At 35.1% G+C, this 26,017-nt stretch overlaps 1 protein-coding gene and 1 long non-coding RNA gene across 2 annotated transcripts in view; one reads left to right on the top strand and one right to left on the bottom strand.

The window, feature by feature from the left end:
- LOC132562314 (uncharacterized) overlaps positions 1-26,017 on the top strand; it is a 491,282-nt gene that overhangs the window by 74,824 nt on the left and 390,441 nt on the right. The window lies entirely within an intron of this gene.
- LOC132562318 (protein sidekick-like) lies at positions 1,020-24,959 on the bottom strand. The gene is made up of 34 exons (XM_060227057.1): positions 24,830-24,959; positions 23,326-23,592; positions 21,127-21,417; positions 20,049-20,160; positions 19,442-19,677; positions 18,474-18,624; positions 18,010-18,137; positions 17,611-17,727; positions 17,107-17,274; positions 16,426-16,719; positions 15,979-16,131; positions 15,394-15,585; positions 14,067-14,690; positions 13,664-13,762; positions 13,284-13,475; positions 12,616-12,986; positions 12,078-12,303; positions 10,788-10,903; positions 10,069-10,258; positions 9,262-9,552; positions 8,643-8,838; positions 8,218-8,321; positions 7,891-7,961; positions 7,490-7,715; positions 7,152-7,267; positions 6,587-6,767; positions 6,062-6,199; positions 5,548-5,706; positions 4,990-5,118; positions 3,740-3,904; positions 2,831-2,959; positions 2,354-2,513; positions 2,077-2,221; positions 1,020-1,310 (listed from the first exon to the last, which is right to left on the bottom strand). Exons 1-34 carry the CDS (start codon positions 24,957-24,959, stop codon positions 1,020-1,022), a joined length of 6,558 nt encoding a protein of 2,185 aa, XP_060083040.1.

Below are 26,017 nucleotides of genomic sequence, written 5' to 3'. Positions count from 1 at the left end.
TAAATATATATAGATCTTTGTTCCACAACAATTGATGAAAATAATCAGTTTGCCAAGACTGGATTTCCTTTATATGCTTATAATTATTTAACTGATTCAAATATTTCAAACATTGCCCATAACACATCTTTTCGGTCCAACTTTAGAACAAAGCTGCAGATCAACAATTATCCTCAGTCGAAATTCAATTTCAATTCAATTCGACATTCTCACTCGATATCATGTGTCAATAAGGATCAGTTCAATCTTCATCATCTCACAGTAATTTAGATTCGAAATATTCTGTACATTTATTTTGCACATAATTCAGACACACTTTGACACACTTCTGAAACACAACTGTTGAGTTTACTCCCCCCGAGATTGTTTGGCATGTCGCCTTTGGCATGGGAGAGTGATGAAGAATTTGAGTTTGTATGTAATCACATTCACAATTCAGAGCTATGCTCAGTTAAGCATGAAAGAAAAATCTTTAAATGCTTTTTTTCTCTTCTATCTTATCGCATTTACACAATCTTTGCATAATTTGATTTAAAATGATGGTTCATGACAAGAATGTAAGAGTATAAAAATATGATATGACAACACTTTTGGTATTGTTCACACAATTGTAGTCATATTCTGTAGAAAAACTTACAAAATATATATTTATGCTTTTCCTGCATGATTTGTTCCTAGAAAACCAATAATGAAGGCACGAAAGTTCACAAAAGCATGCATCATCAAAATCTAAATGAACACATACGATAGGCTGACACTCGGTAAAGTTGCTATAGTGTTCCTGAAATTTTTATATATCTATATATAATGTTGAAGGAAGAAATTCCAGGAATTGGTAAATCTTTACACCGAGATACCATGTTGTACCTCATGTTGTGTGTTAAATACTAAACAAAGTGATTGGAAGTCTTTGTTTTGTGGACGAATATACACTATCAAGATTTCCCAAAACTCTAATATGAGAGATCAGGAAATCCTTAAGATTGTCTTACATTAAATTCACACACTGTGAATCCACATCATACAAATGAGGAGAATCCTGGAAGTGGAGCACGTGAGCCTGCAGCATTGTTTATTATCATCTGTCCGCCCGTCAGACTGAGGGCGTAGTGACTACTCTCCGCCTCACTGTCTGTGTAGGTATAGGCGTTATAGTGACTTGTCTGGGGTAGATTATGGTCCTGTGAGTTCTGTCGCCATGACCGTCGTGCCAGGTCATTCACATAAGGATTGGCTGTGAATGGTGGGGGTGGAGGAGAGGATGGAGGAGGAGGTAATTTGTCACTGTCATCGCTCTCTTCGTCACTTGGCTGCAAATAAATATTTCAAGATCAGCAGGGACAAGAAAGTAACCTACTGCCATTTTTCCACTTTTCAATGAGAGTGTAATTATCCTATAATTTAAGAAGAGAAAGTATGTAATAAAAGGTGAATTCATGTTAAAGAACATATTTTGTCAATGAGAGAACAAAATAATTCAAGAAATACAACCGCAACTTACTAATTCAATGTTGTTTGAATCACTAAATTATAGATATGGAATCAAATGTTACATTTGACATACCAGCACTAGTACATACTAGATGTGTCTGATCTAATATTGAGCTTGACCTGAGGGTTACCTGCACAATGTGTGGCAGATGTAACCAAAAATGGAAGAGAGACCTTTATATAATTGACTCCTTAAATCAATTCAAATCAACTTCATGTTTCATATCATTAAACTACCTATGCTATATAAAAGTTGACTTTGACCTTTGTCTTGAGTGTTAATCAACTGAGATTTTGTTCACTTTCACTTAACATACCTTCAGCACATCAATATGAAATGTTTCCCAGCTGAGTGAAAGAAGAAAAATTTCACCTGGATCAGAATGTGTTTTTCAAGATAAAAAGGTAGTGGCAATTTTAAGAATGACTGGACAAACCCAGAAGACCCTACTGCACATCGACATATGACAGTGCTTCATCATGTTAGATCTGCTGAAATAAAAGTCCTGACTATCTATCTAAAAATCTATAGGACACCCATGTCTTTGATACATGGCCTAATGTATCCAAGATAGAGTCACTTACTGATGAAGAGTCGCCAAAGTTGGATGGTTTTTCAGTGATACTACTGCCATCATCATCATCATCATCTGGTAAAGCACTCTTGGCTGTGGCTCCATCATCATAGTCAGAGTATGTGACACTTGCAGGGCTTGGTCTGGGTGGGGCCCTAACATTCAAAATAATCATCACATGTGTTAATAATTGATATTTGTCATCAAATTTTCAAATAAAGAGTAGAAGTGAAATACTTTTAACTTCATATGGATCATAAAATAGGTATTATGAATCTACTAATTACCTTCCATATATTCCTGCAGTTCTTGCATTGCCATTTCTGGCACCCATACTTCTACGATTTGACCGTCTCATCTCCATGGTAGCAAAGCCACCTTCCTCAGTGTCCAGGGATTCTAGGTTGGTTGTGGACACTGCAGCAGTAGGAGTAGGTTTCTTCTTGTCTGTGAAGAGAACAACAAAGTCACAGTGTAATCTAAGGGACACAACTCCAGAACAAAATGCACTACCTCATCAACAAAACGAAAGTGCTCTCACAAGTGCTCTCAGGAATTGATCGTGAATTGATCGTGAACATCTTCAATGGGGACAACATTTATAAGATCAGTAAAATCAGAAAAGAATTTATTTCTAATGAAACTATAGATATAATACTTTTTCAAAGAGGTTCAAATTTTCACATCTGTTGAATGACATCTCATTTAATGGTGACAAAACTTTGAAGAAATTCTTTATAAACATACAGTTCCAAGCTACACACCTTTCTTTCCTCTGCGAGCAACCAGACAAAGACAGGAAATGATCAGCAGGATGACAATAAGTCCAGAAAGGGCCATGATGACAGCAAACCACCACTCATAATGGAATGCCTTTTGTACGACAAGTGGTGCTGTAATATAGATGGTTTATCAACTACCCATACCAGTACATGTATACATCATTTACAACAGAATGCCAGATTACCCTGGTTCACTCAGAATTGTTTTTTAATTATTATTTTTTACAAGGCGTATATTCTGGTTTTCAAAAGCAATGAAATGTGATGGCAATATATCTGAATTTGCACATGATCATAATTCACTTTAATATCAATTTTTGCATCAGTAACTAATTTAATCATACTTTCACTATTGAAGTCATTTAAAATTAGCCAGCTCAATATTCACCATGCAGTCTATGTAAAAATAAGTCAATAGCCAGAGAAATACTATCACATGTATATAGTAACTATATTATAAATTGTTATATATCTAAATGAAAACAATAGGTAATATACTGTTACTTACCCCAAGCTTTTGCTATGATTGCCAACCTCAGTGGTAGCAGCCATAGCATAATGCTTTATTACTGATGTGCCATATAGGGGGTGAAGTAGAGGGTGAGAAACATGAGTATATAGTTTTGGTATATTTGTTTATTATTACCTCGCAGGAACATGTCGCAGGAAAAAAATACACGCTTGTGTCCATTTTTCAGTCAATAGAATAGAGGTTCTCAAAACAAAACGAGTAAAGTATCTGATTGTGATGTTTCGATGACTACAAGGTCACCTTCATCTGACAAATGAAAAGTGTGGAGTGAACCAGCACTGACATACAAAGTGTACGAGATGGCAGTATGTTACAAACAAACTAGACCAAGGGTCTGGTACATGTAGCATTAGGCTTACCTATAACCTCTGAGGGGACACTAGCATGACTGATGCCAATCCAGTTGAAAGCCCTGATTCTGAACTGGCATCCATCATCAGAACACACAGTAGGGAAAGGAAAGCGAGCTTCTGTGACATTTGTAGTAGTCTGGTATACTGGTGCTGTCTCCCAATACTGTCTTTCTATAAAAACACAATTTTCAACATTTTGAAGAGAGTATTTTAAACATGTTGATGTCATTATACTTTAAACATGTGAATGTTACTACATTTATCCTGCATTAAGACTAGTCAGCTGACACAAGGGTAAGGAGTGGAACTATTACACAATAATGAAATAGCAGTTACAATAATTGCCGTTTGTACTTAACAGAGAAAAAAATGAATGAGCTTTCTATCAAATATGGACATATTGCTCAAAAATCAACATCTTTCAACCATACATTGAAATCACTGATAAGTGATTAGTGACAACTGGAGAGGCATAATAAATTCTTTCCCACTCAAAAGATATAACTTACTTTTATGATGTGTAATGTGAAACTTGTACAAGCAATCAAAGTACAGCTCTATTTCTAAATTATATGTCCCACACTCTGACAATTATAAGATGTAATACTCTTAAGGGCACTTCACCATCTGAGGAAATGTTACTGTGATATTTACCAACTTGCTATCACAAATATTCATTCAGCACATAGGTTTGTCATTCAATCACAAATTACAATAAAATATTAAAGGGGTTTTATAAAATCTAAGTTCTGTGCAATTTTGTCCACTTTGACTCAAGTGATGACTGAGTCCTCATCCCACCTCCTTGCCCAACATTAAAAATAAAAACAAAAACAAACTGTTAGATTGACTAAATATATAAAAACAAATTTTGAGTCAAAAATATACCAAATTTAGATGCTGACTGGAAAAGAAATTTATTAAACAAGATTTATTATTGGTCCACTATCACCACCAGAAAATTGATTTCAAATCTTTTCTTTTCTGTACTAATTTTGGTCGTGCAAACTACAATTTACCTTAAAACAAAATTCAGGTAATAGAATTCCTAATTTCTGAAAAAATGAGTTGAACACAACTTCACCTTTATGTCACTTTTAAAGGAGTTCCTGAACTTTGATTGTTTCTCCTCCTTCAAAATTTCCATAAAAACAACACATACATTTTCATATGAACATATTTTTTATAAACCAATTTTATACCTAAATATTAGATCAGTATGTGTGTTGCATGATGACAACATACTAAATACTTACTGGTGCTTTTGGCCTCTACACGGTAGCCCATAATATCGGAGTCTCCACGTGTACCTCCCGACCAACTAAGCAACACAGTGCCGTCACCAGTCATCTCAACAGATGGTCTATTTGGACGCCCTGGTGAACCTGAAATAGAAAAGAATCATTTAAGACGTGTGCACTGTTGTTCGGTATTTCTTTCTTTGTCCTTTTTTCAATATTGGCAAACCATCATTTTAATTAATTCAGTTTTCTTAAATAGATATCTTGATGTGAGAGAAAGGGCATCAACATGAAATTTAGGTCAAGGGGTTAAGTTATAGATCCGCTATTGGCAATCATTGATAGAAAAATTTCAAATGACTGCATAAGTACAGATGATATATATCACTTTTATCAGAGAATGTGATAATCCTTGAGAGCAAGCTCTAAAAATCATGTCCATCGAATTGTTCCAAGCCCAGATTATTCAAATATCAAGTACATGTGAATGTTTATGTTAACCTTACTTCAGACATACAATATGATACGACTTCGTAAAACAAGAGCTGAAACATCTTAAAAGATCACACATACCAGGCTGTGGTCCCATGGTAACCTTGCCCACACGTTCCGGCCCAAACCCAATGGATGTTCTTGCTTTAACGCTGAAGAAGTAGGTACCATTCTCTTCTACTTTGTCGATTATTACATAATGCTTTGAGCCGCTCACTGTCAACTTTACAAGTCGACTCTCTGTCAAATAAAAAAAAGTAAATTTCAATTCTGTACGCTGTACATATTAATATGCATTCAGCTAATGGCTTTCAGCCTTAGTGGTACACTAGCATTTCTGTATTAGAACTCTACTGTGCATGTTAAAATCATTGATATGTGAGGTCCTTAATACCCCACTTAGGCACCCAAACACATTTGTGAGTCATTCATCTGCATCATTACTTTTTCAATTTTTAACTGCTTCTTTTTTCCTGGACATATGCACCAGCTCTAGTTACATTTACATTCTGACACAGACAAAACTACTGAGAGTGGATCTTTCCAGCACTACTCCTGTTTGGATGATATAGGTGTGTATAAAACTATTGCCTACCTTCATTAGAATGTTGTAGGGAGTATGTCAACTCGTAGCCAATGATGACACCATTAGGTTGTGTGGGCGGTGACCAAGAGACATTCAGAGATGTCAGGGTAATGTTTGTGAACAAGATGTAAGCAGGAATCTCTGGGACTGGAATTAAAATGAAAACTTTCTATAAATAGATAAAAAAAGTCTGGAAAACTTTTGTACGGCCACCGCTGCTGCCGCCGCCGAGTGACGACGGACAAAGTGATCCCTAAGTGTCCGCCAGTTCTGCAGGCGACACAATAATTGGACTGAGACTGCACACAGCATTTTCAAACTAAAGCATTTGAAAAGACATCAATACTTCATTTATGGAGACCAAGCTGCTTTCATTCAGTGTATCCTTGGCAACAATACCAATTATGGAATATGATTTAACATAATCTACATGCAAGTTTTCTACAACCTTAAACTCTATGAAGTGGATATTACTTCATCAATTTAAGCAATGAAATGTCTACCAAATCAATTTCCAGATGCTCTAATACATACATCCCTCCAGGGTGCGTCCGTAGATGATATCACTCCTGGGTCCTTCTCCAGCCAGATTATAGGCTTGTACAGTTACAGAGTAGTTAGCGAAGATCTGGAGTCCTTGAAGTAGCGCTTGTTTCTCTCGGACGATGATCTGTACATTTGAGGATGGCCCATCTGTGGTTCTCCAGTACTGAATCTGTGTAAGATAAACTCTATAGTGACTCTCTTTGAAAATCAAAACAAAAAGAAATTTTATATATTATGTATCAAAAAGGAACTGAAATACTTAATACTAATTAATGTATATTGAACATTCCTTTCATCAATAGAAAAGACAAAAAACCTTAAATAGTTTTGATATATCGCAAACATTTGGAACATAATTTTGAGTATTTAGTACATTTATTACTTTATTATTGTTTTGCAAACTCCAAATAATTAGGGTAGTGGCGATGCTTGATTGAAACATTCGCTTTCTTACTAAATTCTCAGATACACACTCAGCAAAAATTCTTAGTCCTCTACTTTTAAACATAATTAAAATACAGACTGTTATTCATAATATTATGAGTTGGCTTACCTTGTATCCAGACAGGTCCCCATTTTGTTTGTCAGGAGGTGGTGGTTGCCAGATTACCATTAATTCCGTTGAGTTTTCAGCTTGGATCAAAATGTTGGTAGGAGCTGCAGCCGGAGCTAGAAAGAGAATCCACAATAATTTTTTATGTTATCACATGTTTATAAACAGGCGGCCAAAATGATGACAACTCTGACCTCCTTTATTCAAAAATTTATTTATGTATTACATACTTAAAATATTATTAAAAAACAATTACTTTTTTGGGGCTAATCCAGAGATGATGGATGTAATTATAGACAACGAAAGAATGACATTTTCATAGTGACAACCATACATACCTGCCTCCCCTACATACACAATAGTAGGAGTACTTGGCGGACCATTTCCCTTGCTGTTAAAGGCTATAACACGGATCTCATAGTTTACGTCTTTTGTGAGCTGGTCCAGAATCATACTGTACTGGCGATAATCAACCTGTGCTTCCACATAGCTGTTCATGTCCACCTGTTTGTACTGGATTATGTAGCCCAGCAGGACACCATTCCAGGTTTGAACAGGAGGTTGCTGGAAAATTAGTTTTAGTAGTGTTAGCTAATAGCTGTTCTAAAGCTGATGAAATGTCAAAATATTAATTCAAGACTTACAAGAAAAAGATAATTTTTGAACCAACAGAAATTAATTATTTTCCTGCTCCTAGGTCAACATATTTCAGTAATGCATTTTAACTTTTAACACCTACCTGCCATGATACTCTGACAGAGATGGTTGTTAGTGGTACCACAACCAGATTCTGAGGAGCTCCTTCTGGTACTGAAAAGATAACAGGTTATTAAGGCTTGTAATGTATACTCTATTACATAGATATTGCTCATTGGTTAAAGAAATATTTTTCATTTTTGTTTAAGAAATGTTGATAAATACCCATTTAATTATCCAAACTTCTCAAATACGGTGCTTTCTTTTGTAACATATTCTACTGTCAGATAAGAATATCTGGTTTAAAAGCAAAAAGAAAAAGTCTAAAAAAATTTAATGTCACTCCTACCAAATCTAACTAGACACTTACTGGCTTCCAAGGTCATAACTGGTAAAGATTCATCACTGAATGGACTCATTCCTACATCATTCGTGGCTGCCACTCTGAACCGATATTGAGTGTTAGGATGCAGACTAAAATATCAAGTAACAATGGGATCAAATCCTGTAATTATTGTACACAGACAAATCTTATTTTAAAAAATCACCAAAACATTCATTTCTTTTCACAAAATATGAAATATCATGAAAAAATCAACTCCATTTTTTTCAATTATGGCATTCCCTTAATATGTAAATCAATGTTCAAAATGGAATTAACATTTGGAAGGCAAACATTTTTAATAGATGAAGGGTTAACCTTCCTGGCATACTGGATTAATCTGAATACTTTTTTCAGCTAAGTTAATATCTGAGGGAAAATAAACTTCCAATAACTGAATGTTGACGTCCTACCCAGTAACTTTGTAAGAGTTGAGTTCTGTGGGGACTGTCTCAGGGGTTGTGCTCCAGTCTCCATTCTGACTGCGGTATTGTATAGTGTAGTTTCTCAGGGGACCATATCCATCAAAGGCAGGCTGCCAACTTATCACCACTGACCGCGGCCCAACTTCTGATGTAATTGATGGCAATGAGGGACGGTCTGGGATAGCTACAACATTTATAATTACTTTCTCTTCAGGACATATCGCACTCAACATCCTCCCATATTGTATGCAATGTAAAGGTGATTGATCCAGTCACACATTATAACAAATTATTGAGCTATTTCTCACATATATTTACCAACCACCTTCCATGGGAAACTTCTGTAGTCTACATAATTAAAAACTCTTGGTATGTGCAACTCCCTGTGTTAGATACTTTATTGTGAATTGAGACAAATTGGTGTACCATAAAAAAGACCAACCTCCAGACATGTCAACCAGAGCAATCAAACATTTTCGATTTGAATAGAAAATGAAAAACCAAACAACAATGGCAGAAAAAGTTTCATTTCCGAAAGCCCTCATGAAGCAATATTTTTCCAAATTTCTGGACTAAAATCTAAATATCTGTATTCAAAGAAACGTACTGCGGTTGATCATGGTGTAGACGAGAACCTCTGCCGGCGTTCCCCAGCCCAGATGTGTGCGAGCTGTCACACTGAAGAGGTAGTAAGTCTCACGTTGCAATGTGGCCACAGTAAATTCGTACTGTGTAGACGGTAGCTCCGAGCTGTTGGTGATAGTGTTCATGTTTTTGATACGGTAGGACACCATATATCCACTGACCATACCATTTGGTTCCAAAGGGGGACTCCATATGACTTTGGCAGTTGTGTAGGTAACCTGGGGAAACCACACAATCACAGGTGGGCCTGGCTCTGAAAAAGTAATCCAGGCATTGTAGAGAAAAAATGCTATTAAGGTTAAATAAAAAAGGTGCTAAGAAATATATGACACATATTAATAATAATGAATGATGGTTGAAAGTTAAAGTGCACTTCACAGTAGAACTCAGTCTAGGTGTTATCCATTTCAAGGTAAGTTTCTCCAACAGACAAAACATACTAATCTCTTTAAATTGCCATCCAAACTGTAAAATTTACATTTGGAATAAATTCAAATAATTTGCCTTCTCATTTTCTACCTTTTTCTGCAAATCTTTAAAGTCATATTACGAACCAGATCAGTTTTGTTACCTGTTTAAACAACCAACAAGTGTGGTTATAAAACTGCTTTGGATAAAATAAAAACAAAAAATGTCAGGGAAAAAAAAAGGATTGAAATACACTTTTAAAAAAATGTGTAACACAATGGCAGAAGTCTACAACTATGAACTTTCTTTTATGTCACCTAAAGCAAAACTTCTGCAAGAAAATAGCTTAAAATAAACTTACTGTCTTCAAACGTTTTGACAGTTTTCTTGGGCACGCTAAGTACTCCATCTCCCATGCGTGTATATGCTAGGACCTGCACCTGGTATGACACAAACTTTCGTAGGCCTTGAATTACTACACTGTATGTCTGGTTTCCAGGTACATCTTGCATTACAGGTGCGATGTTTTCGAAGGATGACTCATATTGGACCTACAAGACACAAAAAAAATCATCCAAGGATTTTTTCAGACAATTTTCAATTACAATTAATAAGCCTCCTGAATCAAAGAAATCAAAGTATACTAATGTGACAACATTATATAATTACATAACAGGGCTCTCTGCCAGATTTGGGGCCAATATTTGGCCCCATTCCCAATGCAAAATAGTATCTTTTTTTTCCCAATTTAGACCCCAAGTTTTCACAATTCTAAGGAAAACGCTGCTATTTTTCCCAATTCTAAGGGCCCTGGGCCCCGGGCCCCAGTCCCAAAATGGGATGTGAGAGCCCTGCATAACCATCAATGAAAGCACACAAACTATTCTGTTATTCTTATATGACACTAACAGCATAATTCCTTTACATTTCCTTAAACAACATGCCCACACAGCTGACTTGTTTTCCAGTATAAAACTTAAGCATTACCTCAAAATCATTACAGGTAAATGAATCTACTTTCATTTTTAATCCCTAAAACTGCACATGTCCTAAGATAGACTAGTTGTGAGAATACCTCACCTTGTAGCCTGAGATAAGACCATTCTGGTCCAGAGCAGGTACATCTGACCATGAAACATTGATTGAGGTTGAAGACACTGGGACGGCTCTCACATTTGTTGGACCATCTGATGGAGCTGTAGATCACAAAAGACAAAGTCTAATGGTAAAATCAATTTAAAAATAAATTTCATACCTTCTTAGACAATTTACTTGATCTTTGAAGTTATATTGCCATTTGTATCAAACTGCCGCTAATAAACACACTGCATGCACTTCACAAGGAAAAGTATTCATGCACAACATGGGTAAGAAAAAAAGTTAATTCTTCATTTGCTGTGTCAATTTTTCCCTCATTACTGTTTGCAGAATATGTGGACTTCCTTATAAAGCCAAAGAACTACTGATTTTATTATCTGTTGTTGTAGTTAAGCATATTTGACGCCTGTGACCTTGTGAATGAAGGTAAAGGTCATTCATTTGAACAAACATGATAGCCCTTCATTCTAGCATGCTACTGGCCCAATATCATGACCCTGAGTCATTGGGTTATTGAGAAGAAGTCATTAAAAGATTTTAACACATTTGTCCCCTTTGACCTTGAAAGTAGGTCAAGGTCATTCATTTGAAAAAACTTGGCAGTCTTTAATCTCAGTATGCTACTGGCCCAATATATTAACCTGGACCTTTAGGTTATTGAAAAGAAGTTGTTTAGATCAAGGTCATTCATTTGAACAAACTTGGTAGCCCTTTATCCCAGAACGCTACTGGCCCCATACCATGACCCTGGGCGTTTTGGTTATTGAGTAGAAGTCGAAAATGTAAATTGTTTACAATGCATGCTGGTGAAGCCAGACAAAAGACGATTGCAATAGGTTACTTGAGTATTCGAGACCTAATTAACTGCAAATTTGTGTAAATCCCACCGATTGTAACTGATGTTACTGATTCAAGGAATTTTTTTACAAAACCACCACATATTATATTAAGCATGAATAATGAAAACAATAAGTGATATATAGTTTAACAATACAATTGTGAGCACAACTAATCCAGATTCTGTCTGGAGGTAATTCATCATTTGATTCATTCATCAAATGTTTTTCTTACGACTTACCTTTGAGATGTCATGCATGGCTTTATCATTTGCAATAAAAATAACAATTATATTAGGCAATAACTCAAATATTTGGATTAAAAACTTCTGTTTCTTCATAAAATTCATGATCTAAAATAACGTTTCAAAACAAACTTAATGCTACTGTACTATTGTGTAAGTAAAAAAACTTTTTCCTGATCCTGGCTACTTACTTGCTTCTCGAGTCCGTTCTGTAGTGATGGGACTAAATGCACTACTGCCCACATCATTGTAGGCTTTCATCCTGACCTGGTACTCCATCCACTCCTCCAGTCCATTCAGGAAGTGGTTGTCATGGTCCATGGTTAGATCAATCTGTGCATATACCTGGTTCTGTTTGAGCTTGTAAAATAACTGGTAGCCACGTGGAGCACCATTCCACTCACTCTTAGACAATGGCTGCAAAAAAACATAAAAAATTACAGAACATGAAATTCATGGAATTATTGAACAGAACAAAGGTGTGAAAAAATGAATACTGAAAATATAACAGGCCTCCAGGTCTTTGAACAATAAATGTTTTTAATTTCAATCCAAAATAACTTCACATCATCAAAAACATTACATGAAACTTCAAATGTGCATCACTACATGCTCAGGATGTATAAACCTTTTTAATAAGAATACATATAGCAGAATCTGGAACAAGAAATTTATTTAAGCATTCTAATGTTAAAAGTATTTTCTGATGAGAATTGTGTACAAACTTACTGCCCAGCTGATCCTGAGAGCAGTAGCATTCTGTGCCCTGACAGTAACATTGTCAGGTGGAACGCTGGGTGCTGACTGTAGCGTCTGGAATTTCCTAGTTGGTTCACTTGGTAAACTTGGGCCAACAATGTTGACAGCAGTCATTCGTAGTCGATACTCAGTGTAGGGACGGAGATTGAGAACTGTGAGCGAGGTTGCTCCAGGATTTGAAATTCTGTAAACTTCTCCCCAGGTTGTGTTGTCATTCTGCTGTCCCTGTACGATCCAGGTAGTGATGGATGTTTTCCCATCATATCCGGGTATAAACTGGAGCAGGACTGAGGTTGCTTCTATGTTTGATACTCCAAGGTTAATTGGAGCCGTTGGTTGCTCTGTTTAACAGTGTTAATATCATGGAATTACGCAACATGCTCATTTCAAATTCAAACAGGAGTGCAACTTGAAATTTTTAACAAATGATTATGAAGAGATCATACTCCAAGATTGGCAATAGTCAATGTATCAGTGCAAATGTATCAGCTGACCAGAATGGCCAAGTGAAGTAAGGATTAATAAAAGTCTAGATTAAAAAGCACCTGAAAATGACAAGATTTGCTTTTAAAAATGAATGATATTGAATATAATACAATTATGATAAAGATATATGAAAAACCATTTGTGTAATTTACCTGGAGGAACCCCAGACTGGATGTCAGCTGACCTAGGAGGTCCATAACCCTTCGCTGTCTTGGCACGGACCATGATAGTGTAGTTGGTACTAGGTGACAAGCCTCGTATTGTGTAATCATTGAAAATCTTCTGTAAGTCTATTGACTTGGCTTGTTCTGTAGAGTTGCGTTTCATCCACTCAAGTTTATACTCTGAAGAATTTAGGTTAGAAATGCAATGGAATATACCAAAGTGAACAAGAAACTACTTGGAAATTCATAATATAAGCTATGAAATGATATATAAGTGGACCAGGAAATGTCATGATTTTGAGTAGTAAATTTCAGTGATTTCTCAAGTATACAAATAGTGACATTTTCTAGATTTCTGAATTCCTTACCCAAGAGTATTCCATTGATCTCTGTAGGGGGAGTCCAAATAACTTTCAAAGATATGTCCAAGATGTTTGTAAAGGACAGACTTCCAACTTGACCAGGTACTGAATGTACAAAAAAACAACATAATTATCACCCGATTATTACAAATTCAATAATTATTACTTATCAAACATAACAAGAATTGTTTTTTAGTAAAACATTGCAAAGCAATTTCAGCATGTGTTCATACCATCTTATTACATGTTAAACAGCTACATCATATAAACAAATGTTGAACTAAGACATTGGTATATATCAAATGATATATCAACAATGGCAGAGAATTAAGTCCCTCGTTCATAATTTCAATTCAGAATTTATCAAAGAAAAAAGCGATAAAGAAGGAAATGTCATTGCAGTACTCACCATCTTCTTCAGTCATCACAGCTACAGTTGAACTGAAAGGTCCATTCCCTTTACTTGTGTAACATGTGACTTTCACAGTATAGTTTGTATACTTCTTCAGGTTGTGTATGTATGCAGTCTGTATTCCAACAGGGTTATTTGCATCAGGGGCCACTTTGAGTCGAAAAGTGGGTTCAGGATCTGTCATCTCTTGCATATAGATTTTATATCCAAGATTCACTCCATTGAAATATGCAGCATCAGGTGGAATCCAGGACACTTCCACAGATGTTGAATTCACTGTGGTGGCTGACACATCCCTAGGAGGAGCATCTGGCGTTCCCTCCATCGTGGCCACCCTGATTGACGATGTGTACACACCTACTCCCTCACTGTTAAATGCAGCAATCTGTATCTCATATTCCTGGAAAATTATCAGATTTGTCAACTCATAGGATGTCAAAGGCCAGATAGTGGCATTTCTTAAATGGTATGAGGCACTGGGATAATCAGCCAGTCTAAATCTGATCGTGTAGCCAAGGAGATCTCCATTCCATTTATCTTCGTCTGGAGCTTGCCACTGAAGCATGATGGAGGAGTTTGATCGTGCACTGCCAAAGAATCCTTTTGGTGGACCACTGGGAGCTGAAACCACAGTAGATTTTAGTTTGAACAATATTTTTATTCAATATTCAACAATTTAACACATACTTATAGAATAGGACAACAAGCTTTGAGCGTATATTAATTCCTTTGTTGTCAAGATTCAATAGGCCTTGACCCCTCCCTTTTAATTCATCTGATGATTTTCTGAAATTTCAAATATAATCCAAGTATAGATTCAAGAAAGACAAGAAAATGAAAGATAAAAACAGGAAATAGTCTTGAGCAAATCATTCCACTATTGCTGTTCATTTCTGTACTTTGTGGAGATGAGCCAATAAGTTGCAAGAACCTGTTTCTCATGCATTTATCTTTTGACAAAACAATTAAGAGTCATACCCATGAAATGTACAAATCATTATGGAGGCAAATATTGATAATCTTTAATATTTTCAGAATGACTCTATTCATTAATTAACAATTAAATTGATAAGGGGTTGGAATTTCAGTCATTTTGAAGTTAAAAACCTTGGCCAAATTATTCCAAAACAGGATAAGTGTTACTTTGGATATCCTTGTATCTTAGTGGGCTGCTCAACTATTTCCTTTTACTAAAGGTCAACCAAGGTCAAAGTCCATAGGGGTGGGGCTAAACTTATCGGCCAATCTTGTCCTAATCTTTGAGTAGTCCTTGGCTGATTCAGCGAAACTGCTCTACAGGTTTGATTGAATTTTTTTTACCTACCTTGCTCTGGCATGTTAATGGGTGGAACTGGTTTTGCTTCACTCTTTGCACCTTCCCCCATACTGTTGACAGCACTAACACGAAACTGGTAACTACGTGCTGGACGCAGCCCAGAAACAATGAACCAGTTGTTGCTAGAGGGTGCCGTCTCAGGGTATGTGACCCAACCTTCTTCAGGACTGTCTTTTATACCTGACAAAAACCAAAATAGTAGTAGTCATAATGGCTTATATTGCCAAACATACATAATTATGTGAAAGCCACATTCATTCAGAAATTTTAGTCTAGACATGAAACTTAATGACTGGCTATAGGCATGAAATACGCATTTGTCTCCTTAAGGGCTAATATATATATTTTTAATTTCTGGGGAAAAAGGAAAAAAAGTTAGTTCTTGAAATAGGAAACTGTGCACCTCTTAAGTCATAAGCATTATGTTTAATATCTATATGTTTCATCTTAAAAGTCTCTTTCATGTTAAAGGTGTATATATATATCAACATCAGTCATTTTTTCTATACTACTCAGCAGAATTTGAAAAATCCATATGTCAGATATCCTTATAAAGTCTAAAGATGTAATTACCTTCTCCTGGTACGAAGAGAACCTGTCTGTATTGTATAATAAACCTGATGATGGGCGAGTAACCATCAAAGCCAGGCTGCCAGGTCAAATTCACTGCCCTTAAGTCTGACTGCAGAACTTCTACAGTCTGGAGAACAGGTTGGTGGGGGATCTCTGTAGGATACAGCAACAATTTAGAGGAAATCACCATACACTTACACATAAATTTAATTGTTACCAATAACATATCCCAAATGATCAATCAAAATCAGTTCAAAATTCCATCTCAAATTTGAAATGGGTTTTTTCCTGTTCTGAAAAGACATATTGGTATTCAGATCAATTCAGATAATTTTTTCAGTTCAGGTTTTGTGGTGCAATTAAGCAATGTTTAAAATAATTCAAAATTTCAAAATTTGTCAAGAAATGACAAATTCACAATATTGTTCTTAAAGTGTTTAAGCCTACCTAAGACAGAGAGATAAGCTTTGCGGCTGTCATTCCCTCCTAAAGAGATAACCTCACACTGATAGTAGCCAATGTCTATATTATACACGCCCATGATCTGAAGGGTTCCAGTTCCACTGATGCTGATACGGCTGCTATTACTCAGAAGATTCTTCTCATTGGTGATACGGTCAAATTTATACCAATTGAGCTGCACTTGTATGTGTGGATCATGTGATACACTACAAGGCATGACAGCATTCTCTCCCTTGCCTCTGGAGACATTCTGTGGGGGAGCAGTAATCTGTGTTCTCACTGTAAGAATAAAGACAATTTTCTTTTAACTTCATAAAATAATGTAAATCATAATGCGTGACTCAAAAGAATCATGGTCTAAGTAGCTAACAGGACAAAATTCCTGAAAAATTTACCATACCTGAAGAATGTATGTTGCAGACATTGTGTAAGGAATTTTTTACCCAATTAATCTCCTATGCATCAGCTGTATTATCAATCAGATTTCTTGATCTTTAACACTTAATCACATCTTGATGAATAAATTTATTCATATCGGAGATGTCTTAATGCAGAACTCTTTTGAATAAGGAGATTAACATAATAGCAAAGCTGTCAATTGCTAAACAGAAACTTGGCACCTTCGAACAGATATGAATACAAATGTATCATCAAACTTAATCCTACCAAGAACAGCCAGATGAGCCTCAGCTTCCAGACTGCCGCGACTGTTTGTGACGTTACATCGGTACTGGCCTGAATCTGAGGCCTGCGTTGTGGTGATAAGAAGATCTGATCCATCCATGATCTGGAAACGTCCACCGACAACAATAGGTTGTGGGACTTCATCAACAACTGAATAACATAAAATGTCATTTGTCAGTATCAATATATTTGTGACATTGCTAATTTCTCATTAATATTGAGAAATACTAGCCTGCCTGCATGTGTTTTGTTGCAAATTTATTTTCTGAAAAAATTACATCAAAACAATTAATTGATCATGAAATAAGAAATCTGACTTAAAATCTCTTTTAATACTGAAAACTGTATGATTTGAAAGGTACAGAACTTATCAGAAGATATATTTATTCTGACCTCAAAAGAAGGAAGAAAAAATATTATTACTACTTTTTTTTAACCAAAATTGGAAGCTGAAAACATTCCACAAGTCCCTTGCAAAATATTAACCTTTGACCCAATAGATGGTTGGTTTTGGAGCTCCAGTTGCACTACAGGAAATTCGAGCATCAGATCCTTCCACAACAGTCAAATTCTGAGGTGGTGAAACCAGTTCTGGGGGTAAGCCTGCAAAGACATTCATCATAATGATTATAATGAAATGGATAAATATTGTCAAAGTTTGCTTGATACATTGCATTATACATATCAGAGATTCATTTATTTTACAGGGTTTCATCCACTTTAATTGTATTTCGACCTTTCAGAGGACAAGCTACATATCAGAGAATAGACCCAAAGCACTGAAGTCTTCCCATGGCAATTTAAAACTAAACCTTTCAATGTCCTTGTTTTTAAATTCTGGTTTGGACACTACTGTGGTACAAGGAAAGTCTGCCATCTACTTACTGTTGACTTTGATCCACGTAGATTTCACCATTTCACCAGCAGCATTTTTGGCAAAGCACTGGTATATTCCAGAATCTTCCAGGTCTAAAGCTGTGATCGTAATAGTGCCATCTGATTGTACTGTATGTCTGTTTTAAATGAAATATTGATTTTCTCATTAAGTAATCACAACAATTTAATCCCCTTGAACAAAACAAAAAGAACAAACAAAATTCTACACTCATGACACTAATCTTTATCCAACTGTGCTAGGAGTCAAATGGGAGTGGCAAATATTATTTGGTAACTCTAAGTCAATTCAGTGACATCAATCTCCAACATTTTGACAGATCAGTGATGTATTACATATAACACCCATAAACTAATTCTAGTTGGAATAAGTGCAGAATTTCTGCTCTCTGAAATCAGACAACTGTACAATAAGTTGCATGTTTAAATAGCAATAGGGAAACACAACAGCTTACTTGTTACTAGCTAGAGAGGTGACTTCTGCCCCATTGAAGTACCAGTGTATGGTTGGTGTGGGTTCCCCTGTGGCAGTACATGGCACAGTGACAGTCTCAGCATAGTCTTTGCTATAATCACTTAAAATCTGCGAGGTGATGATTGGTTTTTCTGTGGTCAAATAGGACAATTACTTGTTTATCATACTATAAAGACACTTGGATATTATTTTTAAAAATCATTAATGGCAGCTAAAATATAACGACATTTAATTACTCACTATGGCAAGCCATCAAATAAGGACTGAAAAAAAATTTGAATAACAATCCAACTCATAATTATGTCAAATCTGTACCATAGTTAAAAGAAGCCATTTTCTGAAGGTAGTTTATATTCCAAGAAATAAAATCCAGGTCTGGGTAGTGACGAATCACAGGACAGTTTTTCAACAATGAGGCATATTTCCCCAAAATCCTTTGGTTGCTGTGACAGCCATTATAAGAGTTCTTGTTCAAACTAAATTCTCTCTACTCATAGATTACTTTCAGTATCAACTTCATTTTCATGATTTCAATTAATCTGTTTAAATATTTTTGTAACTATTAAGTGTTATTTGCAATGACGTTCATAAAGCAGATTGGATGGCTATTGTCTAAGTTGATAAGACAGGTTTTTGTAACAGTTTCTGTATGTAGAGCATTGATAATTACTGTAACTTCAATCAAGTGTGAATGTTACAAGATCAGTTTAAAGTTAACTTGTTAAAAAAATAACATCTAGATTTTAAATAGTAATGTTGCCATTGTGATACATGTATCTGTGTGTATCATTATATGACATTAAAATACCAAAACCCAAATTGATAACTAAAGGACATTTTCAGTCTCCTAAATGTTATGGCAATGAAAGCTCTGACAAAAATTCTTGACAAGCAAATATCTTTTCTCTATTCTTATAACAAGTTCTGTGAGAGAGTGAAAAAACATACCATAAATCGTTAAATTTGCTCGAGCATTTTGCTTGGGATATGTGTTTCCATCGGGGGAATTTTGGAGTTCTGCCTCACATTCATATACTCCCTCATCAGAAGCTGTTGGAGTTCGTATCTGAAGTCTGCGATGATATCTCCCATCACCAAATAGATATTTGACAGAATCTTCAAAAATTTCAGTTCTTGTGGCCCCATTTACTTTGTACCATTTTGTTACCAATGAACCAATTGGCCTGAAAAAAAAAATCAAATGATATCAATATCATTACAATTTCATAACATACAAATGTATATTATATAATTTGTTTATCATATGATTGTATGTTAGAAAATACCAAGGACTCATAAATTTATGAGAAATTCATAAGTTCAACTTATTATAATCTATGGGTGCCTCAGAAAAAGGTTTTCCCCTAAAATATAGTTTTGAAAATATTTCACAAAATCTTTTCATTTTACATTTTTTTTTATAAGCAAGAAACACTTAATTTATTCCTCAATCCAATCAGCAATATTTCTTAATATCTGAAAATGCCATAAATAATGCCAATGAATGCCTTCCATTGATGAGAACTGTTTTGTAAAACTTCTCTCTTATAATCACCTTGCATTCACGACACACTCAAAATTAGCCACTGTTGTTGTGAAGTCAGCTACAACGGACAAATCTTTAGGAGGTATTTCCATTGTTGGGGCTTTTGCCACCACATTGTTACCTGCAAATTGACAGAAATTGTTCAATTTTTTCAAATCATAATTGAAGAATGCATCAAGTTACCTAAATAACTGATTTTCTCAGCAAAAGTTATTTCCAAGAAATGAAAAGAGAAGATAAAAAACCTTCATCACTGAATAATTTTTTTTCAACATAAAGGTATACAATAACCTTATACATCAACCATTTTAGTTTCAGTCCCAGTAATTCATAACCAATGTTTTATGTACAATTTTGAATTTCCCTAGACAGGTACCATTCCTTTGCCATGCCCCATCTCCTTACCATGAATATTGTAATATATATATATATATATGTATAGTGACCCCCACTACCAAACCAACCATAATTAAAGAAAAAAAAAAAAAAAAAAAAATACACATATACAAGTTGCCAATAATTTTTCTGTATAATTTCCATTAAAATTGGTTCTGTAGTTTAGAAGTCTCAATTAAATCCTTTTAATTGTAGTAACCAAATGACATCAGATGTTCTTGAAAATGGTACCAATGAAATAACCATCTTTTCAAAACATGTACTAGCATGATCAAACAATATCTCAATTTCAATTTATTAGAAGTTTCCATTATGTTTCCTTGGTAATAGTTCTAGAAAAACGTTATGAGTCAAGTTAATAGGCTTTGATAATTTACACCGTTGGACAAACTTTCATCTAAACTAATCTATCTTTGTACAGTGACCTGGTTATCAATATCTATTGACAAGATCTGCATGCACATCTACAGATTGTCTCCCAACATTCCTGTACAGTTGTATTGAAATTAGTTCCCAAGATAAGGAGTTGTCCTGACAAGTTTTTCTACAGAGACAGACCTGCTGATTCCAGTATGAACTGACCTAACTTCATAGCGGGATATCAAAAATGTGATGTATGCATAAATACATTTATTACATATTTTTTTTTTAGATTGTTATAACAGTGTTATTTCTACAGACTTGAAATTACCTTGCACTTTGAGGGTAAATTTTCCACTTTGCGCAAAATCTCCAGACTGACCATTCAGAGCTTCAGCATGATACACATTGTTGTTTGAAAGATCGCTTATGTCTAATAAAGCTAAATTGTTGTCTAGAGTAACGTAGTGGTGTGGTCCAAAAACATCCATCTGATTCTGATCAAGGTACCAATCCATAGTTGGTGCTGGGACAGAGGCGATATTTGGAAGCTGTAAAACAACAGCATCCCCTTCCTGAACAGGCACATCTTGGTCTATTGATGATGAGAATGAATCCATATCTGCAACAATGTAAGAAATGGTTTGAGCAGTCTTTTCAAATTGTTACTTAGAAAAATATCAACATTCAATAACAAGTTAGGGCCTTGTTTACACAACCCTTTAATTTTCCTTTACAAAAAGTGAAAATATATCATCTTTATAGCTCCAACACCCAGTTTCTGAGGAATAGGGTCCCAATTTCAATGACTTAAAAACCTTCTCTCAAGGATTATTCTGTTCAAATGTTCTATACCATTTCATTACAGAGGTCATCAAGAAAATTAAAATAAAAAAGCAGTTTCTCTACAATACACAAAGTATACTGACCCAAGAGCCTGAATCACAGAATTGAACTACAAACATGTCAACACACTATCTTATACAATCAGAAAAATGTAAAAAGTATTTTGCCAATGTTGTCCTTTCAGAGAGTCGCCATATTATAGACATTCATAAACAAAAACCTTGGTAGATACAGTCAGACTAGCTGTCTATGCCACCATTTGTTTATAAAAAACCAGTGTCTATAATGAACAGTCTGAAACTACCATCCAGCCATACAGAGCATGTGAAAAATTCATGAATTTACTTCAGTAGAATATCTAAACAAAATGCTTACACTGTTTACTAAGAGACCAATCAGATTAACACAATTCAACTCAGTTCATTCATCACTTTAAACTTTATGGCCTATCAATTACTTTAGAGTGTAAAAAATTGGCCACCTGTTATCTCAGTGAGACAGGGTAGTAATCATGGTCATAGTTAATCACATAATGATCAATTACTAAAACAACAAAGTAGTAATTGCTAGCCTGGCTGCATTTCTTAAGTTATCTGACATTAACAAATCACACCTGTTGTATGTTTTGGAAAAAAAAAGACATTTTCCTCAAGTGCTCAAAAATAATGAAACCAGGGTCAGACCAAGAACTCTGACTGAAAAATGTTACTAGATAATAATATCTCAAGTCTTTTCTTCAGTAAATGAGATGTAACATTATCCACAACATTAATACCTTCTTCCCTAGAATTTAGCAGAAATAAAAATATCAAACTTTTCAAGGACTACAATTTCACAAAATGCTGATTAAAACATTGCAAACAGAATTCATGTATATGAATTATTTATAAACCTTGGGGAGGTATATTAACAAATTTATGATAGCGCAGGACTGTTCTTACTTCTAGGACAAGTTAAACCTTTTGACAACTTGTCAAGTTTTCTTACCACACAGTATTTTATTTTGGCCGATCACATCTTTGAATAATTTACGTGACATTATATTCTCATGTATTCTTTTAAATTTGTTTCTGTTCACATACAACATATTATTTCAGAAATGGCACGTCATCAACTTGACAATGTCTTGGTAAATCATGAGTGTGATCCAAAACATTGTTTATATAGTGACCAATTATTTCCATGGACAGTTGCCAATGACTGCTTTGTTTGTAATTTTATCACATTTTCTTTCAAGTTTAATTTTTATTGCTAAAATGTAATCAGAACAGATCAGTTAAAATATATGCAGCAAGGATATTCCTAGGGGGTGCCAAGGGGTCCTGGCCCCTCAAATCTTTAATTGATCTTATTTATTTTTTCATCAACTTTCAGTTTACCTAAAACTGCCAACCTTATTTTAGACATTCATGAAAAATTGCCTAAGGTGACCCATTGATCTTAACTCCCTGTATGTATTTGAAAAATTTCAAAGGGAACATTCCCTACACCCACAAAAATCTTCAGCTTAACAGTCTTAATTATGTTTGATGGCATCTAGTTTCATTTGCATCAATTGTTGGTATTCTTCCTATAATGACTAAAACAATAGATGATGGATATCCATTTATATGAGTCAGCATATATACATATAGCTTGTAGATACAAATCAGTAAGGGTTCTAAAAACAAAACAATTTCCTTACAAGCAACCGTCACTTTGCAGCTCTCAGACAGTAACAATCCAAGATCGTTGTATGCCACACACTGATAAAAGCCTGCATCTTGTCGTTGTATGTTCTGTATTTTGAGCTGGGCGTTGGTTTGACCAGGAATATCTGTCCCATTTTTCCGCCACTGGTACATTGGACTGGGAGAACTACTCGCTCTACATGTCATGAACTTGAATCCTCCCGTACCCACAATGCTACCACACTGGGGAGGAGTTATAAAATATTTTGGTGGATATTGATCTGAAAGAAAAAAAATCAAGACATATGAAAGATGACATTACAGGTATAATCATCTACATGTAATTACTCAATCATACATGAGCACTTAACATACTTGTCAAACCATTTTCATTTTAATGCATAAGTATATACATGTATGATTTTTATGCAAATTTGAAATAAATAAGATAAAATCTGAAGAAGAGGGGGTGGGGGGTGGTTAACTTAATCTAGGTTTAAGGGGAAAGATATTTATATGAACAGATAAAAAATGATACATTCTGGCAGCATTTAATCAGTGGAATAAGAACAAAAATCACAAAATACTGTTGAAACTAATATCTGCAAAATCAATACTCTAATAAAAGTAATGTCCTGGAAATGGAAAATTGTTGGATAAAAAAAGTTGCTTGAAATGTAAAATTTAATTTGACCTAATTCCATGTAAAATTTAATTTGACCTAATTCCATAAATTGTATGAGTACAAGACTCAAAATTTATGTACATTTTTAACTGCCCATATAGAACCTGCAAAAGAAAAGGCAGTTCAGGAAAATACAGTTTTATGTCATGACCATAAAGCCTGCAAAGTTACAAATAAATTGGTCAAAAACTGAAGGAGATCTCAAGAAAAATGAAAGATTGTGAGAGACAGTCACATGGACAACATTATATACCAAAATATGTCCCACCAAATCTTCTGACAAACATATGAAAACCTATTTTTCCATGCATATTATCTCTTGAATATGTCCTAACCAAAGAGTTTTGATCAGGATCAGAGAAACTTGGTATTTAAAAACAAGTACGCATCTGGTCAGGTCAGACAATCACCATAAATGTTCACATACATGTAAAACTTTTGTTGAAACAGATGGAATTGGTTAATGTTGCGAGCTTAAGACTGAGATATGTTCTTAATTGTTCAGCCAATATATGAAACAAATTTATAATGAACAGAGAAAGGAGGGGGAGTGGCAGTAGTAGGGGAGGGGTGGGGTGGAAAACTAAAACGGTCAAATTAGGACACTTAAGGTGTGGGTTAAAAAAGCTAAATGTAATAACATAAGATATATTTTTGGAGTCTTTTGATGGTTTTGTTATTGCTATATCATTTTGATGAAAGACATTAGGCCTATTGTATCTATAACATTCCACCACACTGTTGTAAACATGCCGGCAGGCAAGATATCTCAAGTGTACAAGAGAGAAAAATATCGTAATTAGTACAACAAAAACTTTTCTTAATCATCTTACCTTCTTGACAATTCACACAATACAGATGTTCTTGTATCACCCATAACATAAATGTTAGTAAATGTAGCACTGAAATCGGACTGTTTGAGCCTTTGTAGAATCGGTTTCGTCTCGCCACTCTCGGTTCCATTTTGAATACAGTGACATCAAAGAGCTGGATTCACCTGTGGAATGTTGACTTTGACATGCCTCGTGGTTAATATAATTTGAAAGTGTTATAATTTAGACACCTTTATCGTGACAATATATGAAATGTTAAGTTACTAATTCCTCTCTTTTCCGTTGTGTTCGATACTAAAATCGGAAGTGCCCAAACGCCATATTGGATGCAGACGGACTGTCCCAAAATGAAATTTGTTTTACACCTGGATGAAGTTATCCATCTTCGTGAAATAAATGTTGTCTGTACAATCTTCTTGAATAACACAGATCCTAAAAAGGTTTCAATTTCCTCCTTATTACAGTCTGAATGTAATATTTTCTACACATCAACCTGTCGCATACAGGTACAAAGCTGTCGGACTAATTCCGTTCACGTGACGAAAACAAATGTTCTGATTGGCTGAAAGTAGAAAGTCGATGACACATCAATGTGTGGGTACCCATTGACACAGGTATTTCACACAGGTAAATTACAATCTTACACAGCGTGTGTGTGTCTTGTGTGGGAAAATAAAACATAAGTCACTCATACGAAGGAGTGTAGCTGTTTGTAAAATAAATAGTCCGGATGATAATTCATTATGAGAGTGGAAATGCTTAAAGCCAGACCACGAAAATTCACTGCCCCAGTAACGTTGATCGGACAGTTACATAACGGCACAGGCGTGTATGTTTGACACGCAGGTAACTTTTGAAAATCGTTACACGTCAGATTCATATTTCGGCTACTTGTATAATGTCTTAGCTAATTAAGATTTTTTTTGTATTGTATTAAATAATTCAGAACTGTATTTTTATTCCATCTGTTTAAGCAGAGACGTATATATACGTCTCTGGTTTAAGCACGAAATTAGAATGGATGGATAGACAACGGTCTTTGACAGCGAAGCTTGGGTTTGTGTGGCTAGGCCAGGCACAGACTGTTCCTGATGGATATCAGAGCCACACTTAATGCCAATAGTATATACACTTATATCCATGATTCATTCAATAATGTCCATATTTAATTGAATTCATTGTTTTTAA

This window comes from Ylistrum balloti, unplaced genomic scaffold (assembly GCF_031769215.1).
Source record: "Ylistrum balloti isolate Yb309-2 unplaced genomic scaffold, AGI_CSIRO_Ybal_v1 Utg371392, whole genome shotgun sequence".
NCBI lineage: Eukaryota > Metazoa > Mollusca > Bivalvia > Pectinida > Pectinidae > Ylistrum > Ylistrum balloti.
The sequence above is the reverse complement of the archived record's forward strand: the minus strand, read 5'-3'. Positions and strand labels throughout refer to the sequence as shown.